Below are 18605 nucleotides of genomic sequence, written 5' to 3'. Positions count from 1 at the left end.
AAATGCATGAAATATAGCCACATGGCCTCTATGCTAATAGTATGTTGACACAAAGCACATTACAGTGATGTAACAAAAACTGTATGTTTAAAAAAAATTATATATATATATATATATATATATATATATATATATATATATATATATATATATATATATATATATATATATATATAGAGCGTAGGTAATAGGAATAAGTTGAGACTTTAACCCCCCAGTCGTAGTTTAAAATGTCAGCAAATTTACAGAAAAATAAATGACTGAACTTACTTTTGGCCTTCCCATGGCTTGCAGCAGATCTCACTGATGCAACTTCTTGTGGACCATGTGATTTGTGGAATAGTCCAAATATTTAAAATTAGGTAATGTGTTAGGCTAACAGGACTGAGTGAAAACCTAGGGACACGACTAAAGTGTAAATTGAAACAGATTTTGTTTTCTTTCTTTCTAAGAAAGTAAACTTAAAGTGTAGTTGGGATAAGGGCTATAATAAATATGTTAAAAAATATAACATATATAACGAATTTATATTATCATATTTTATGGTAAAGTTTAATTTTAGGAAGCAGGGACATGCAACAAATGCTATTTTTCCAGTGTTCAAGGTTTTTGAAGTTATAGTTGGAAAGGTAAAGCATACTTACCAGACAGTCTAGTGTTGCCAGTAAAAAATTGCAATGTTACCTCAAACCGCTGGAGAGCAGTGTTTGTCTACATACAAACGTCTATTTATGATTGATGAGGACAATTATGAATTCTTTGTTGTCATTTTCATGCACACGTGATCATGCTCATTCACCCATACACACCGTACCTGGCTATCCATGTATCTATCTAATCCATCTACAATAACTGACACTACACCACCTGGAAAATAAAGAAGGCAGGACAAGGAAAAGAGGAGAATGAAGTTTCGTCATTGGAAATAGTAGGCAGGAAGGACAAAGAGGGCAGTGGACAAAAAATGTGGACAGAGGCGGGAGAAAAAGCAAGGTGAAAAACACTCCAAGTGATGAGAAAAGATGTGTCAGGAAGATAAATGGACACCAGATAAGCGTAAGAGGAGATGAGAAGGACAGCGTTGATGAGAAACGAAAAAAGTGTTGGAAGGTATTGAGGCGTAAAGAACAAGATAAGGATTAGTACGCACACAGAAGAGCTGCCATCGCCACTGATTCATTCTCTGCTTTGACCCTGTGTGTGTGTGTGTGTGTGTGTATGTGTGTGTGCGTGCGTGCGTGTGTGTGTTTACTCCATCTTATTTGATTTGACTATTTGACCCTCAGCTGTAAATCTTGTTTGTGTGCTTAAACAGACCGGATATAGACACAGTCAAGCCTTGTAAATAGAGTGTGTTATGTTTTTATTTCAGTCAATGCATATGTACCAGGAAATGCTTCTTTATCGTCATTGCCTAAAACACAATCATTGTCATAACACACAACACACCACCGAATGCTGGCCAATGTATTTTTTTGAGGCCCTCAGTCATTATGTTGTAAGTAGCAAACTATATATTTTATTATTATGTACACACACAGGTTATAAGAACAGGATTCAGCCAGCTAAGATACTTAGCTACCAACAGCACGAGACCTGCAGGCCAGTTTCGACTTTCCCAGACAGAGTTTAGCCTTACTTTAATGTTGTTTTGATAAGATGTCCAATATGATTTTTACACTATTTTACATGTAGGCCAAACTCTGTTTATTGTAGAAACTTGACTCAGTACAATTAAATGAACACGACTGATGAGCAAACATTACAGTGATATGCCAAACAAGACAAACAAGCGTTATAGACAGAAGAAAATACAAACATTGTGAATTGATAATATTTTTGGAAGGGTCGCCGTATGCACCGAGACAGCATACTGGCTAGGCTAATATAATAATATGTATCTGCATCATAACATACTGTTATTATTGGTTTCTTTAAATCCAATTTACATCAAGAGGGAATCATTTCCAAAAAGAGCAATATGCAGTAAAAGTTCTCTTTTTTTCTACTCAGCCGAAATCCAAATCAAATTCTCTTTGGCAGTGTCATTTTCGAGTCACGCTGACGCAACTTCCATCGCATATTACCGACGGATGTGAGGAAAGAAACGAGGTGGAAGTCTTTCAGGAGGACTTTCCATTCATAGCAACTGGATGGAAAGATGAAGGGATGGGAGCTAGCTGGGGAAAATAGCAGCATCTTTTAATTTAATCCCTTGTTAGCTCTAATCCCTCTGGGAAAGATCATTTTATAAAGAAGGGAAGGAAAGGGAAACCATGGCGGCTAACCGATTAGGGCGATAAAGTGCTGGAAAGTTTTAAAGTTCTTCGATGAAGCTTGTCGGGAGACACGTGGTCTGAGAAATATCAAGAATATTTGAAGCTTTTCCCCCCAGGATAAAAGACCAATACCTCAAATGTGTGCTTTTTGAGCTGATGAGCAAGACCCTCTCATGAGCGAATATGGACACCTTTTGTGTATGTCCTGAGACGGACCAGAGAGAACCTGAAATCTGGTTTTTTTTCTGAGACAATGCAGTAAGAGTGTTGGCTAAATAGAATACCCCTCCATTAAAGTCTCTTTCTGAGCAAGCGTAAGGTTTTTGGAAGAGGTTCAAAACAAGGGCATACAGAGCCCATTTGTATGTGTTGTCTCGTATGTGAACATTGGTCCAATCAAGAGCACACCGGAGAGTCCCTGAAAATTCCACCATCCACTTTCCGATGAGTCGATATGTTGCATATGAGATGAAACCTTCTTGTTCTCTCTGGTGTTAAGTTCAGCAGCCAACAGCATCAGTAGGTGGTTAGTAGGCGAGATGAAGGGATGAAAAATAAACGCAGGGAGAAAGGCTTTGAAAGAAATAAAAGGAGACGGATTGGTGGCGTTTGGAGAGTCTTAGGTGGTGATCATTGCTTTCTCGTTCAAGCCCGTTCTCCTCTTTGAGCCCTTGTGCCAAACCCCCTAGTCTGAGGCTCCTCTACGCCACCGAAGAGATCTGTTTCTCATCCCTGTCGTCCACGTCCGCGTCGCCGTCTCCCATGAGCGGCTGCCTCTTCTTCAACTCTCGCTGGTATTTGGCCATGAGCGAGGCGTAGATGCAGCCGTACGCGGCGGCGGCCACCATCATGATGCAGACAATACCGCATACCACGCCAGCGATCACCACCGTGCCGATGGCGCGGCGCACGCTCACGGGCCGGTAGCGGGCACGCACGCAATCTGCGGGGGCCTCTCCACCTCCCCTTCCTCCTGTGTTTGAAGAGGAGTCATCACCACCAGAAATTGGCGGTGCACCACTGGGGTTAAGACCACCCTTGCTGCAGGGAAGCCCTCCTAGGGATCCTTCGCCTCCTCCTCCTCCTCCCCTGTTCTCATCCTCGAGCTGCAGGCAGTAGTTGAACATTTCCACAGGAACGCCGCGGATGTCTCGCCCCCGCAGATCTTTCGGTAGTGTGCACTCTACTGCATCCACCTTTCCGCCTGAAGAAGAGCGATGGACAGGACGACAAGAGGGGGGTCATTTAGGAAACACCTCGTGCCTGTAAAGCCCATTAATTGAGAGTAAGAGGAAAAGACAGCAAGTGAGGACGAAGGGGGGTGGAATACCGACACCGGAATGAGTCATACATCACAAAACACACACACAGTTGCCTGCGCCCTCAACACTAACTTGGAAATAGACTCAACTGAGGCCTTCTATAATTCACAAGATGGCATGCTTCACTTTAGCAGCACGGCTCTTCTGCAAAAATTATGAGTGACTAATTCCCACCGCGAGCTAACCCTTACAGGGTATGGACAAACATGATTCAAACTAAGTCAAGAGGCCATCGACTTGAAAACAATACGAGGAGGTGGTATTCAGCTCTGTGACCAAACATTCCCAGAGATGAATTTCTGTCTGCAAACATCCCAGCAGGGTGCCTTGAAATTGTTGAAAACAGATTGCAGAGTTATCCGTGCCGCTTTGTCTTCGGACTGCATATCATCTGCCCTTTTCAGCAGCTACTGCCAAACATTCTCACTCAATCTGGAGAAGCTTATTTGTCGAATGCTGCGAGATGACCGGGCCGAGCCAAAGCAGAGCAGAGCGGACCATAGCAGTGAGGATAATGGAGCGGCGAGGACATGTTGCTTCATTAGCGGGGCAGCCAAGGCCCGAGGCACTGAGGTGGATACTAATTTTCACACACGAGGAGAGAGCACGGAGCAGCTGTGCTTATGCGATGCACCGACATGGACGACACACAGTCAACAGGAGGCGCGAATGAAATGTGCATTCACACAGAGATGATTTCCTTTCGTCTCAACAATGCCAATCACAAACATCCTGCTTGGAGCGGCTGTGACATATATCAGATGCTCACCTCGGTACAGTAGCCACTCCATCCAGTGTTTAAAGTCCCGCAGGTTGCAATCACATTCCCAGGGGTTGTGTCCCAGTTCCAGGTGTTGGAGGTGGGCGAGGGGCTCAAACGCTGCCCTCTCCAATCCGCGAAGCCTGTTACCAGCCAGGGACAGCCACCTATATGGGGACATTTCAGACTCAATAAATAGGAACTGACAACGATTTTTGTGCAGATCTTTGTTTACCTGAGACCCTCTACTTCATCCAAGATCCCCAAAGGAACAGATGCCAGGCCATTGAGTGAAAGATCCAGACTCTGGAGACCCCCCAAACCCTATAAAAACAGCAGGACCAGCAGATTTACTTTGGCAGTCCAGTCTTGGATGAATGATTGTCGATTTTGGTGATGCCAAAAGCCAACAGTTGATTGATGACAGATTTATCTGTCCCAAATAAAGTCAGAGTAATCTATAGATTGGTTCAGTTAATAAAATAAGAGTGCATGAGCAAATGGGCTATTAAAAAATTAGCAACCTGACAGTAGCCAGTCAATCTAAAACATTTTTTGTCAGGTGTAAATTGCTTACCTGGAAGAGATCTCTGTCCATTCCTGTCAGAGAGTTGTTGTGCAGGCTCAGTTTGGTCAGATTGCTCATGTCTCGGAATAATCCAGCCGGTAAATTGTCAAGGTAGTTGTTAGAGAGGTCCAGCTCCTGTAACACACAATGTGACACAACGACATCAGATGCAATTTCCTTCCAAAACTATTTCAGAATCAATAAGTGCTTGGATGGCGGCAAGTAACAGCTTACTCGTCTGGAACGATTGTTACATTTTATTACATTGCATTGACTCCGTTGGAAAATGTTGATGCTCTTAGAAACATTTTTCATTGCTTGACTCTAAGCATTTACAAGATAAAAAACAAGTCACTTTTCTGTTGCAGCTTCAACACCAACTTGACTGTGCAAATCATATGCTAATGGAGTGTGGCCTTGCAGCTTCACTTGACTTTGTGGCCCGAGAGTACAAGTTTGCAGCAATTTGTGCTACATTTACCCAACCATAATTATGATTATCAGTAAAGTAAACAGCAACAACAGGGTGGACTGTACCGACCTCCAGAGAGGAGAGGTTAGCGAACGCCGAGGCTCCCAGCGCGGCCAGCTTGTTGTTGGCCAGCAGGAGCGAGCGACTCCCGGCAGGCAGAAGGTGCAGGGGAGGCGGGGAGGAGAGGCCGCGGCCCCCGCAGTCCACCAGCAGGCCGTCTGAGGAGCAGAGACAGGGGGGAGGGCAAGGTGAGGCTGGCTGGAGCAGCGCCACCAGCAAGCAGAGGAAGACTGTAGGAGAGAGAGAATTTTCTATTCAGATCATCTTCTCTGCTTGGATTCACATATCTCTTTTAAAAAAAAAGCTTTTATTTGTCCTAGCTTGTGTTTTCTGATGATTTGTGCCTTCATGTGTGCATTCTGCTCATGAGGGAGATCCCTTCTATTTCATTGCACTGATTTCTCATTCCCGCTCATTATTACTTTTATTTCCAGTGGATAGTTGCGATTCAGCACCTATCCTCCATTATTGACTGAAAATCTTGTCTTAGCATTAAGTATTACTTTTTCACCAGATGGTGGAGTCTTGGTTTTGTTAGGTTTAAGTCATTGACAATGCTTTTTGTTTTTAGTTTACGTTTAAGAAATCAAGTTTTGTTGCTCGTGTTAAGGTGGTTTGTTTGTGTTGAATAATTTAACTACTGAATTCAATCCTTTATGTAGCATTGGTTCATGATTGTGTACATTCTGGATGTATGGTGTTGGTGCTTTATGATCCTGTCTGTTTTCAGCGCTTTGCTGGCATCTTGTAGCATCTATACACGATTAGAAATTCTTTTTGGGTGGAGCGACAATTATTTGTGGAGTTTTGCTGTTCATGGCAGGGCTCCTATCCTTCGGGAATAGCAGGAGTTCACTGCATTAGTCTGTCTGTGTCATTCTTTCTCATATTTCATGGGCCTGCATTTACATCTTCCCTCAATTCACTTCATCTGCATCTGGCAGCTTGGCCCTATTCCTTTCTTTCGCCCATTTATTCATTCAATTCCATTCCAGCCCGACATTCCTTCTCTCCCATGTGATTCCCTTTATCCTCCTCATTCTCCGTCATTTTGGTCTGTGCTCCCTTAATGGCTCGGTTACCATGGCCTGCTTTTGCTTCCATCCAGTTTCTTATCAACCAATGTTTGTTCTGTGTGCGTGTGTGTGCATGCGTGCGTGTGTGTATTGGGTGCATATGCTGGTGTGTGACTGTCGAGTGCTGATAAAGTGTGATATCAAGAAAATGACTCCAGACACAGACATTGCACTTTTTAACTGGCCGACGGCAGAATTCATCAGTTGCATCATATGCATATAATTAGCATTACTTTGTCAGGGCGCCAGCCATTTGTTCTTACATTATATATAAAATATGGAGGAGGTTTGCAGCTTCGTTGGAGAAGGACTGGCTTACTATCTCTGTTCAAGTTCATCCTGAAGGTGTTTGATGGGTTTAAGGTCGAGTTCTTCCACAGCAAACATACATTAGTGGATCTTGCTTTGTGCACTCAGGATGGAAAACACTCTTCTCCAAACTGTTCCCATAAATTGAGAAGAAACATGGTCAAAAATTACCATACCCTGATTGGTTAATTCATTTTTCCCAGTGGAATGCTTTAGAAAATCATCAATATGTCAAATGTGATTGGCTTTTTTCTTCTTTTCTAATTTTTTGTCTCTCTCGCTGTCTGTCTGTCTGTCTGTCTCTCTCTCTCTCTCTCTCTCTCTCTCCCTCTCTCTTGGCATTCCCTTTCAATGCACACTGAATGCACTGAATAACGTCATACATGATAGATAAGAGTCTGAAGATAACATCTCTTCCTCAGACGAGTTTTTCGGCCACCAGACACAACCTGACTGTGAACTGTAACCATGCAGAATGTGACTAAAGTCCTCCAAAAAGGGACTCACTTGGCTTCACAAATGGGTGACAGGCGAGAAAAGAGGTTTTGCTGAAATCCTTCTGTGAGAATCTTAGAAGGATTTCCGCCGTGCAGTGGCTTTGAATTTGCCGTCGCAGGTTAGAACCGTTGCAGGAGATTTAAGCTGACAGCTGAGCTCAGAGGTATAGGAGCACCGTTATGCAACGAAGAGGCGGAGGAACCGAGCTCGGGATGTTTCTGTTTGGGATGGAACATTTCCTCACAATGTAACATGAAATTGTGAACAAATCATATTTTTGCGAGGGTATTTTTCTCCACCATCCATCTATCCAACCATCCATTCCTCCCTCCCTCGCTTCTTCTCCTCGTGTTGCTCCCTCCCACTCTGCCTCCCTAACTTTCAACATTTATGAGAGGTTTGAGCCGCTTTCATGGAGGAAGGAAAGGAGGAGGTGGTGGTGGTTGTTTTGGCTTATTTTAGCCGCAGCAAATCCTCTGCTGTGCTTTGAAAGGGCTTTTCCTTAGTGTACATTTACACTGTTCCTGGCAACCATGGCAGCCTTGTTTTAGGCCACTGTGAGCAAAACACGATGGTTGTGAAACAACAAGGGGGGACAGGGTGGGCAAACGTGACAGGCTGTGATTGCCGTGGATGCCGGCAGTCACGGTACGGATAGGAAAATTAGTCAGCTGTAGTAAAATGGGGTGCGTGCAACTAAATCTGACAGTACGTATAGATCGTAACACAACTTGGAAGGGGAGGCAATGTATTGGCTTCCGTGGCAACCTGCGGGCCGAAATGTTGTGCGTCTTTGAGCTTCCGGAACTCAGCAACTTCCTGCGGTCCATCACGGATACCGTGCTAGACCGTGACAAAACTTAGCAACACTTGAATATGGGAAAAAAAATAGCCCAAATCCCATGGCACACTACGCTGCGTGTAGTCCAACCATTGTTTGATTGATTCATTAATGGGAGTGCCTGTAATGGTGTGATGCCATTAGATTTACTACTTTCTGGAATCAAATTCTGGTCCAAACACAAGAATGTTTGTTTGCGTTGTCTTGACAATGCAGCTGTCTGACATGTAATATCTCACCGGGGCCCCTGGGTGACACCGGACCCGTCGATGATGTCACCCGGTCGCACGTTACCCGGAGGCCGAGCTGTTTTCCAATGGTGAGCGACATACATTGGCCAATATCTGATTACAAGCTCCACCAGCTGTCCCCACTCTTATCTTAACTCTTTAATTTACTAGCAGGCTGTCTGTCGTCATAAATACCCCACGACTTGACGAATGCGGTTTTGATTGGACTCCTGAAACTACTTCACCTCCCAGCAACTTATCACGTGTCCATCAGTGGTGCTTAAACCAATTGTTTGACTTATTAGAATGAGTATTTTTTTTTGTGATTAAATCCAATAGTAAACAAATGCATTGGCTGTGATAATGTACAAACTAACCACATTTGTTAAGTCAGTTAATCAGCTTTCTGGCAATTTTGTTTTGGATTTGTTAGTTTGTTACCAGAAATTCCTACGATATCACTGATTTATCGCCCCCCAACTTTTTGGTGCCAATTTGCATCGCTCAAACGTTTTTGATTTTTTGTTTTTTTTTAAGAATTTACCTTAATTTGTCAGTGAATAATGCGAGACAAATTGCATAAACTTCAAGTGGAGTGTTGATGAAAGTGTCAAATTTGGTGCTGATCCAATTTAAGGTTGTTTCAGCTTTCATGGAGATCTGCATTTGGAATGATTACATCAACAGGTTGTACTTCACGATTTGAGGTGACAAGTTAGCTGTGGCGAAAGGTCAGACTGCTGGTCACATGCTCCTCTTCGGTGCTCTTACATGCCACAATTTACCGCCAAGCTTCTGCCTGATCGCATTATGTCAGAGTATGTACATTCAATTTAAACAAAATGGAATGACGAGTGGAGCCCACTTTCATCAATGATGGTTTTTCATATGCGAGAGTTGCACTGACTGAGGAAATATGTTGACATCGGGGAAAATGTTTTCATAGCACACCTCTTTATTCTCAACCTACTGTGCCTGTGTAATTTGTCAATGGCTGATACATGTTTAATCTCCTCTGCAAACTGAAACATAATTTATTCAGCATATAGACAACAGCCAGCCAGCCTGTTTGTGCGTGTGCCTTTGTGTGTGTGTGCTTTTGTGTGTGTGTGTGTGTGTGTGTACTATAGTTCTTCTACTTGCTTTCCACGCCAGGGGCTTAGCTTGAAAGGTATAAAACACAAAGCAGCACACACATGCATATAAAATACTATTAAGGCTCCGGCTGCTCTGCCACATTATTTCAAACTCTGACAAGGTGTGTTGCCGTAGCAACCGAGGTACTGTCGACTGATGCTTAAAGACAAGCGAGAAAGGCGCCATGAGACAAGTTTGTGGCTCGTGTCAAAAGCCCCGCCGTTTAACCCGCATCATCTCTTGCCAGACCTCCGGAATAATCGCTTACTCATACACACACACACACACACACACACAGGCACACACACACACACACACACACACACACACACACGTGTCCTGGCCGCACACGCACACAAATACACTAAAAACATGGATAAGCCTGAACAAGGTGTAGGGGTTTAGGCTGCACATGCTGACACTGGGATGAGAGGGGAATGGATTAGCATTGCTCTGAAATCCAGTGAAAATCCTGCTTTTTATCAATTATTCCTCCTCTTCCTGACTTCCAAATAGGTACCAATTTCTGTTACATGCCTCTTGACTCTTTTGTTTTAGATGAACTGTATTGTTCAGCACTTAATGACCACTTCAATAGGTATGCTGCATCAGAAAATTGCCCCTTTTCAACAATAATTGCACCAAATTCACTTTATGACGTTTTTTTTCTCAGTCAAAAGCCACTGCTGAGTGGTGGCTCATTTGGAAGCTTACTCAGTGAGCTCAACATGTTAGCTAGCTTGTTGGCTGGATGATGGCTAGCTTTTGGACTTCCTCAGCTAGCTTCACATGCTAGCAATCTCTCTTTGCTTCTCTACCAGCTGAGTTGACCATCGTCAAACATTTCTTGACGGCTTCCCATGTAAACTGTTCCCGTTTGGAGGTGAACTTAGTATGATTTAAATCCGATTCTTAAGTGCAGTTCTCTTTCCCTACACGAGAACTTTAACATTCCTTTTTTAGCCTCCTGGCGTCATTCTTCAACTAAAGTTTTGAATTGTACAAAAAGCATCATCGTTATTATCGCCATCTGCCAAATTCTTTCATTTGTGTTGAGGAAATGCAATTAAAAACAAACACCATCCCTAATGACGGGAGCACTCAGCACTGGAGTAGTTGAACATATTGGCACACTCAAGCCCTTTGATAAGATGAGATGCTTGTAGCCTTCCTCTCTCACAACGTGCCTCATTCAGAGACTCCGCCTGTGCTCCGGATTGTTCACGCAAATCCCAGGCAGAGCTCATTTGCAGGGATTTTTGCAGAGAGTCAAAGAAGGCGAGATCAAATCCACACGTGCCAATGAAGCATATTAAATTGAGGAAGAGTGAGATTTGGCAAGGCAATAATCTCAGTGTTATTGTCTTGCCAGCGACTTAAACTGCATGATAGAGGCCCTCATACTGCTGAATGGTTGTCACACTGGTTTTAATACAATACAAAGCTATGACAAGAAAGTTTTTTTTTATCCACAAACACAACGCCAGGAGGCAAAGAATAAGGCATATCAATTATTTAGATATAAAAATTGAAGCCAAAAAGTATGTTAACGACTAAGCAGACTGCGTCACATTCAGTGCAAAGGTCTGTTGAATTCTCACGAGAACAGGTTCTGTGCTGAAATAGAGGGAAGGATATGAAACAATTATTTTTTGTAAAATCATACTAATATATCATAACAGGGTCATTGCAGTGATGTGGGGAAGGGGAGGTTTCTACTAATTACAGTACATTACGACTAAATTCTTATGTGAAAAGGCTCAGTAAAATTAAAAGAACACATGGTATGGACATTAACGTCCCTTTTGTGCTATTAATGTGCGTTTTGTCATGTTAGATGCTCAAACATTTGTACTAAAAGGAGAAACAGCCTTTTGTCAATTTTCTCCCTGCTGCATCTCAAGACTCACCCACACTGTGGAGTAATGTGGCATTTCATAAAAGGCTTGTGCTCACGGCCACTGCATATTCAATGCCCTTATCCTTTGTGTGTGTGTGTGTGTGTATGCGTGCGCAAGTATGCTGGTCTTACTAACATTAACAGCTGTCAAAATAGACTGTTCCACATGTATCGTTGGGAGTTTAATAGATGGGATCAATGAGAGCGGCAATGGAGTGTTGAGTTCCTTCCACTCACCGGGTCCGGACGGGGGCAGCCCGATGCCCCCTGGGGAGTGGCTGTGGGGGGGCATGACGCGCGACTTCCTCGGTGGCGGCGGGAGGCCTCAAGCGGCCATGCCTGCAGTCTCCACAAGGGCTGTGAATGCAGAAAGCGCAAACACCTGAAGAAACAAAGAAAGAAACACATTCATGTTCATCACAGCTGTAATATCAACTGGCTAACAGTTAGCCAGTTAACAGTCATCTGTTAACCTGAGCTCACAACTCGACTTTCATTCGCTGACAAACACACTCAAAGTCACAGATACTACAGTGTAGAACGTGAGGTGGTGACCCCAAGTGGAAAATAATAATACCTGCACATTACATGGACATTTGGCCGTATTGTTTAATAATGTAAAATAAAATTTTATCCGATGAGTTGATGGTATAATCGGTAGAATAATCGATTCTAATAATATTCGATAGCTGTACAGTACTTTGAAGATCAAAGAAGCCGGCCCAGGGGTCATTTGTACTCCTTGTAAAGTGGTCTAATTTAAAAGATACATCTCACAATAAATATTGGCTTCATCTGATGAAGTTTTATTGATATGGAACTAAAGTATCATTGGGGTTCTGTTCTAACTCAGCGATTGCGTCTTTCGCACAAAGTCGGCTGGGATAGGATCCCAGCTCCCCATGACCCAGAAGTAGATAAGTGGTATCGCAAATGGATAAACAGAAGAAGAACATGAACCAAAACAGGGGTTGGATATGGTAACAGAAGCACATAAATGACATTTATAAAACCAGTATAGAGTTATACACAAGTAAGAGAAAATAACCTCCTGCAACCTGAGCAGCAAATGGCTGAGCGGGTAAGGCCTGCAATTTCAGCGCAATTCTGGAAACGTTGCCGTGACGCTACGAGACGCCCCCTTTTCGCCAGAGTGTCATCCGGAGCTAATTAGCCGCGTGTGAAATAACGACACTCATCAGATTAGGCTGTAGTGCAATAAATTACCCCCCCCCCCCCCCCCCACCACCTCTCTCCCGCTTTTTTTCTCTCTCTCATTTGGTGGCACGAACTGAGGTCTGCGTGAGGATGCGTGTTGAATGATTACGGGAATTTGCATTTTAACTAACCCAGCCAAATGATCAGATGTGCATCGATTTAACAGGAAAGGCAGATGCAGTAGTAGATGACAGACATATGGGGGATGCAAATTAGCTTAACATCCAATCAAAAAGAAGCGTGAAAGTGTGACGTCAAGTGAAAAACTGCTTGACCGAACATATTTCGTGCTCACACCAATTAAACTTTAAATCACAATCTCAAATAACTTCAAATTGTTCTCTCGAGCACATCGCACTTCTGATTTATTCTTATTGTCGAGCGATGAGGATATTCAAGCAGGCCTGCATGTGATTAAAAAGTCACATTAGCCGGGCTCCTCCTTTTCCTCTTCTGGGAAATCTGACTTGTTCGTTTTGAACCACAAGCACACAAAAGCGCCATTTAAAAATTCACAAGCGAGAGAGACAAATGAGCAGGCTCGATAATTATTTTTTATTTTTTTTGCCTCACAACATTCTTTCATTAATATACAACATTGTAGCCTGCGTGCTTGTTGAATAAGTCATTTATTTTACAGGTATGTGTATGTATCTCTTTGTTTGTGATTGCTGGTGGCATCACCATTTGTCAATCAAATGGAGTATAATTATCTTGGTAGAGGCAGAAAAGTTCCCTGCCCTTTACTCACCTCAACTCAACTTCATTTATAAAGCACTTTTAAAACAACCACAGCTGGAACAAAGTGCTGTGCACAGATCAAAATCAAACTTATCTGAAACAATTTAAACATAAGAAAATTACAACAATAAAAAAAGTTACAAACAATAATAATAAAATAGGTGCGGAGTCTCATCATCATAATCTGAAGATGAATTTTACTGTACACACTTTGCTAGTGGAGGGAGGCAATCATCGGGGAGCAGCATTTTGAGTCAACTGGAGATGTTTGAGGGAGAACTGGCTGACTCCAAAGTAAAGTGAATTACAGTAAATCAAGCAGGGATGTAATAAATCAAGCTGTGATGAAAATAAAGACATGGATTACTAAGGGGCTTCACCTTTGCCAGCTGGTCAAAGAAGCTGGACTGGACTACTGCACCGATATGCTGATCCCATTTAAGTGTTTTTGTGACACCCCCCCCCCCCCCCCCCCCTTTGGATTATTACGAGTTGAAACCGAGAACACAATTTAAATAGAAAATGTTTTATGAGCGGCACGGTGGACGACTGGCTACCACATCTGCCTCACGGTTCTGAGGACTGGGGTTTGAATCCCGGCCCCGCCTGTGTGGAGTTTGCATGTTCTCCCCGTGCCTGCGTGGGTTTTCCGGTTTCCTCCCACAACCCAAGAACATGCATGGTAGGTTGATTGAGGACTCTAAATTGCCCTTCGGTGTGAATGTGTGTGCGAATGGTTGTTTGTTTAGGGTGTACCCCGCCTCTCGCACGAAGATTGCTGGGGTAGGCTCCAGCACGCCCGCGACCCGAGTGAGGATTAGCGGAACGGAAGATGAATGAATGAATGTTTTATGATAATAATTTTTTTTTTTGTCCAGAAACAATAGAACAATGACAATTAGCTCCTTACACTATTTTCCCTTAAATAAACAAAGTGCACAAAATGATCACTGGGTAACAAATACAACTCCCTTCATGACCCTTCTTTTCTGGATTTGAAATAATTAAAAATGAAAAAGCATTAGAGGAAATGCAATAAATAAAGTCCAACTAGTTAAACAAATTCACAGTTCAACAGATTACCGCCAATATTGACGAACCACAGCAGAGAAACTGAAACTCAATTATCCATCTCATTACACTGATATCAATTATTACCAAGGTTGGTATCGACATTTGGACCGATCCGCCCACCATTGCTCATTAGAATGTTCAGGTAGTTTTTGGTCTCTAGAGCAAAGTGATCTCAACAAGGAACCAACCAATTAAAAACCAGAGGGCCCTTTAAAATAATAAACCTTTTGGCATCACATTAAGCAGGCGACATGGTTGCTATTCTCAGAAAGCTTTTTTTACCAATTTGACCCGCACCCCATGTCGCTCCCACACGTCAATACCTGCCAGTCAAAGCGGTCGGCGTCAAGGCGGGGTGGCAGGGAATCAAATGACGCCTCTTACCCGACCCCGGGCTCCTCTTATGTCCGCTCGTCTTTCCTCGCTACTCTCTGCACACGCTCCTCATGCCACTTGCTGTCCACACTTGGATTTATAGCATCACGCACTGCCTTCACGTGCACTTATTGTGGAAAAAAAAAAAAAAGGTTGTATGTTAAACATTAGCACATGAGCGCATCTTTTCCCGGATTTGCCTAATTAACTAAAGAAGGGAGTGGAGTAGATAATCATTCGAGACACCCAGCAAGAAGTGAGAACAGGAAAAGACGGAAACCCATGCTAACCGCTAAGCTGACGTGAAATGTAGAACGACGAAACACAAAAAGAAACGCAGTACTTAGGTGCTACAGTACACGTGCAACAGAAGTCTATCTTGTACCGTGTTCCCAGTAGAGAGTAATCAACTTTGCACAGCTAATTAGCGGGTAAGTGTAATGGGTGTCTAGTGAAAAAATAATAAAATAGTCACACAGTAAGCACACAAGTTCGAAAACCGGAAATAAATCAATACGTTAATGCATACGTCACGTAGGATGAGGAACCCAAGGTCAAAAGGTATATTAATCTATAGTATATTAAATATTTATGATATCAGCAATGTTCCCTGCACTATTTGCACTACTGTGCACTGTAGGGTGCCAAGTTTTCATTTTGAGTTTTGAGATCTGTTCAATAAATGTTCTCAAAATTAGATTTTACCTTTTTTTTGTTTTTTAACTTGTATTTCTATCAATTTGGCTTTGCTAAGAGACTATATATAACCCATTCAAAAATACTTCCATTACAATTTTTACACTTATGCTTATATCGCGATATATACCATTACTGGGAAGGGATTCAGTTTATACTGTGATATAAATTTTAGGCCATATCGCCCAGCCCAAGGTGAAACTTTTTTTTTTTTTTTTTTACCCCTGTGCAACAGTGGAGCTCTCCAACAAACGCAGAGACGTGCAGCCAAGCGTTGCTAAATCAATTTTTAATGCCTTTTTCAACCCTGGAAACAACACATACATATATACACACACATACATGCACAGACGCCGAAATACCTGACTCTAAGCTTAACACATGAAGACGTGCGTGTTGACAAGTGCTCCAAACCAAAATATGCACACGTGCCCAAAGACACATGTAAACGGCCAAACGTAGACATACATGCATAGCATTGGGAGCATGTGACACACACGCACACACACATAAACTGATGGTGACAAAAAGTGAAGGTCAAACTCAACCCAACCCTGATGGATCGAGGTCAATACTATGAATTGCATAACAGCATATCATAGCTATGGCGAGACACAGAACAACTTTGGGGGCGAAGCTTTTTTAGTCTTGTATTTCACAGTCACACACTTATTTGTCTCATGGTGACAAATGGACACTGTCCTCACCTTTTACCATGTGTCAGTCACGTCAAAGACTATATTGGTTGAACTGTACACACATCAGCTGCTCGCATGACATTTGGACACTTAGCCAGTAGCTGTAAGGTTAATGACGTGTGGATTGTATCAAGCTGCATGTGCTAATCTGAAGCTATTGTGAGGGAGGGCTATCAAAATCAATGCAAAACAAGTCATCACATTTAACTTCAGCGGGATTCGATTTTTGTCCTTCTCATATTCTAAAATGTACTTGAGTATGATACGGTGCCGCCACTACAGCCACAATAACCAACATATTGACAATGTCAGTCAAACTGAGCATTATTAGAGTATGTGTATACAGCTATTGCATTACAGTATATTGTGCAAGTAATAACCCATAAACTTGTTTCAAGTGTGACGGAGCTGTCAGCTTAATGTATTCAGTTAAACCGGGGAAAATCATACACCTTGTAAACTTTATTTTCATTTTTAAACAATTTGTGTTCTCAGTCATCTGTCTTTAGCAGTCTTTTGAGCTTTAAAGATCTTATTTATAGCTGTGCAAAGACTCACCTTTTGACTAAATATTTCAGCGTGTTCCAGTTTCACTGCTCTCTCCTTTCACACATCCCTTCCAAAAACATTCCTATTTATTTTTTGAAGAATCCAAAATGCAAGACGCTATAAGAAAAATAGATCCATACGTTGAAAATCCTGGTGAAGTGATGAGGACGACAACAAGAATAATCCTTCTTTATGTATAGAGACAATCCCCTGCTTGTATTCAAAGCACTTGGAGGAGGGGGGAAAACGAGGGATTGTGTGAGGAAATAGGAGGAAGCTTATATAGTGGAGGAAAGAGAGGATGGAGATGGTTAATCCTCGTCTTCACATCCAGTCCTTGTTTGAATGACACGTCCGGCAGCGTCCTCCTTGCTGGCTCGCTAGCATCTGAGGTGTGTGTGAGCTAGAGAGCGACGGGCGTGTGTGTGTGTCACAGACAGAACGAGAAGGTGCTGTCGTCACGCTCGCCCTCCTGTGTGCCGCTATGTTTGTGATTTCTGCACTCAGCACACATCCCAGGGTGTGCGTGTGCATCTGTGCTACACTTGAGGGTTGTTTATCCAGCGTGCGCCTGCCTTCTTTTGCTTCCTCTCCGTATGCCTGTGCAGTCGTGCGTGTGTCAGGAGTGTGCATGTGTGTGTGTGTGTGTGTGTTGTCAAATATAGCAAGTGTAAATGCCGCCTCTGTCTGCCCCCCAGCTCTCCCACGGTGAGAGGATGAGGGAGTCGGAATGCTTGGATGTGGAGAAAGTGGGGATAAAGATCAAGTAAGAGGGGAGGGGGGCACAAGGAGAAGGGGGCGGGGGATCTCATCAGCTGATTCCAGTGAAGATGAGAATCTCCCTTTCAGCCACATGGGCTTTTCTCCTTCCTCCATTTCCCATATCTCTCATTATTGTCCTTCTATTGCCTGTGGCAGCTGTCGTAATTCTGGCTTCTCGTGTGTGTGTGTGTGTGTGTGTGTGTGCGCGCGCGCGTGCATGCGCATGTGCGTGTGCGCGTGCGTGTGTGTGTGTGTGTGTGTGTGTGTGTGTGTGTGTGTGTGTGTGCATGCACGTGCCCATGCTTTGTTGTACCATGCACATCTGAGCCACCTTTTGTTTTGGTATTTCCCTCTTTGCGTAACAACAATATGCTCATTTTAGTGTCCAAATACATAGTAGGTAGGCACACAAGCGCAGTGAGATCCAGTGCAAATGCTGTATCCAATACAGTAACACTCAGTTTTATTGATGCTGTCTAACAAGTATCGCTTACTATTGTTATTAATTATTGTAGTTTGCACTGCATCAATCCGAGAGGAGTCCCTAATAGTTTGGTTATTTGGCTACACATGAAGTGCAACATGTGCACACTTTCAACATGTATAGCATGTTTAGATTATTCCTACTCTGGTGTCAGAGGAAACATAATCACAACCAGTGGCGTCACTCGGCTGAACCCCCCACCCCCAAATTATTTGGTACTATGTGTTAAAGGTGAAGTCTTATTGTCTTAACCCCCCCATAACACCAAACTTCAGACCCCTAAAGTTTTCCCCAAAATGCTACCTCCCCGTTGCCGATTACATTTTGGGGTACAAAAATGTTTTATCAGCATTTTGGGGGAGCTAATTCAACCCTCACGTCAAAACCTAGCGACGCCCCTCATTGCAACCACTAAAATTCTCTCAGATTTTGTTGTTGTTATTTGAGGTGCAGCATTTATTTATTTGCGTGGACGCCACTCCTGGTCGTTAATTGCGACGGAGGCCACGATTTGAGGAAATATGCTCGACTGAGCGCCATATCGATTATCTTTTAT

The 18605-nt window shown here is 43.0% G+C and overlaps 2 protein-coding genes across 4 annotated transcripts in view; one reads left to right on the top strand and one right to left on the bottom strand.

Annotated features, from left to right (window-relative positions):
* cacna2d4a (calcium channel, voltage-dependent, alpha 2/delta subunit 4a) overlaps positions 1-18605 on the top strand; it is a 44313-nt gene that overhangs the window by 11546 nt on the left and 14162 nt on the right.
* lrtm2a (leucine-rich repeats and transmembrane domains 2a) lies at positions 1390-17289 on the bottom strand. 3 transcript variants are annotated; one of them, XM_061667737.1, is made up of 7 exons: positions 16813-17289; positions 11690-11834; positions 5471-5691; positions 4939-5064; positions 4597-4685; positions 4371-4528; positions 1390-3483 (listed from the first exon to the last, which is right to left on the bottom strand). In XM_061667737.1, the coding sequence occupies exons 2-7, from the start codon at positions 11742-11744 to the stop codon at positions 2981-2983; spliced, it is 1152 nt and encodes a 383-aa protein (XP_061523721.1). In that variant the 5' UTR covers positions 11745-11834; positions 16813-17289; the 3' UTR covers positions 1390-2980. The 3 variants fall into 3 exon arrangements, with proteins under 3 accessions (XP_061523721.1, XP_061523723.1, XP_061523722.1); XM_061667739.1 differs by having other exon boundaries at positions 5471-5619; XM_061667738.1 differs by lacking the exon at positions 16813-17289 and adding an exon at positions 14809-14877.

The sequence above is a fragment of the Phycodurus eques genome, chromosome 22 (genome assembly GCF_024500275.1).
Source record: "Phycodurus eques isolate BA_2022a chromosome 22, UOR_Pequ_1.1, whole genome shotgun sequence".
Classification (NCBI taxonomy): domain Eukaryota; kingdom Metazoa; phylum Chordata; class Actinopteri; order Syngnathiformes; family Syngnathidae; genus Phycodurus; species Phycodurus eques.
This window is presented reverse-complemented; position numbering and strand designations above follow the sequence as displayed.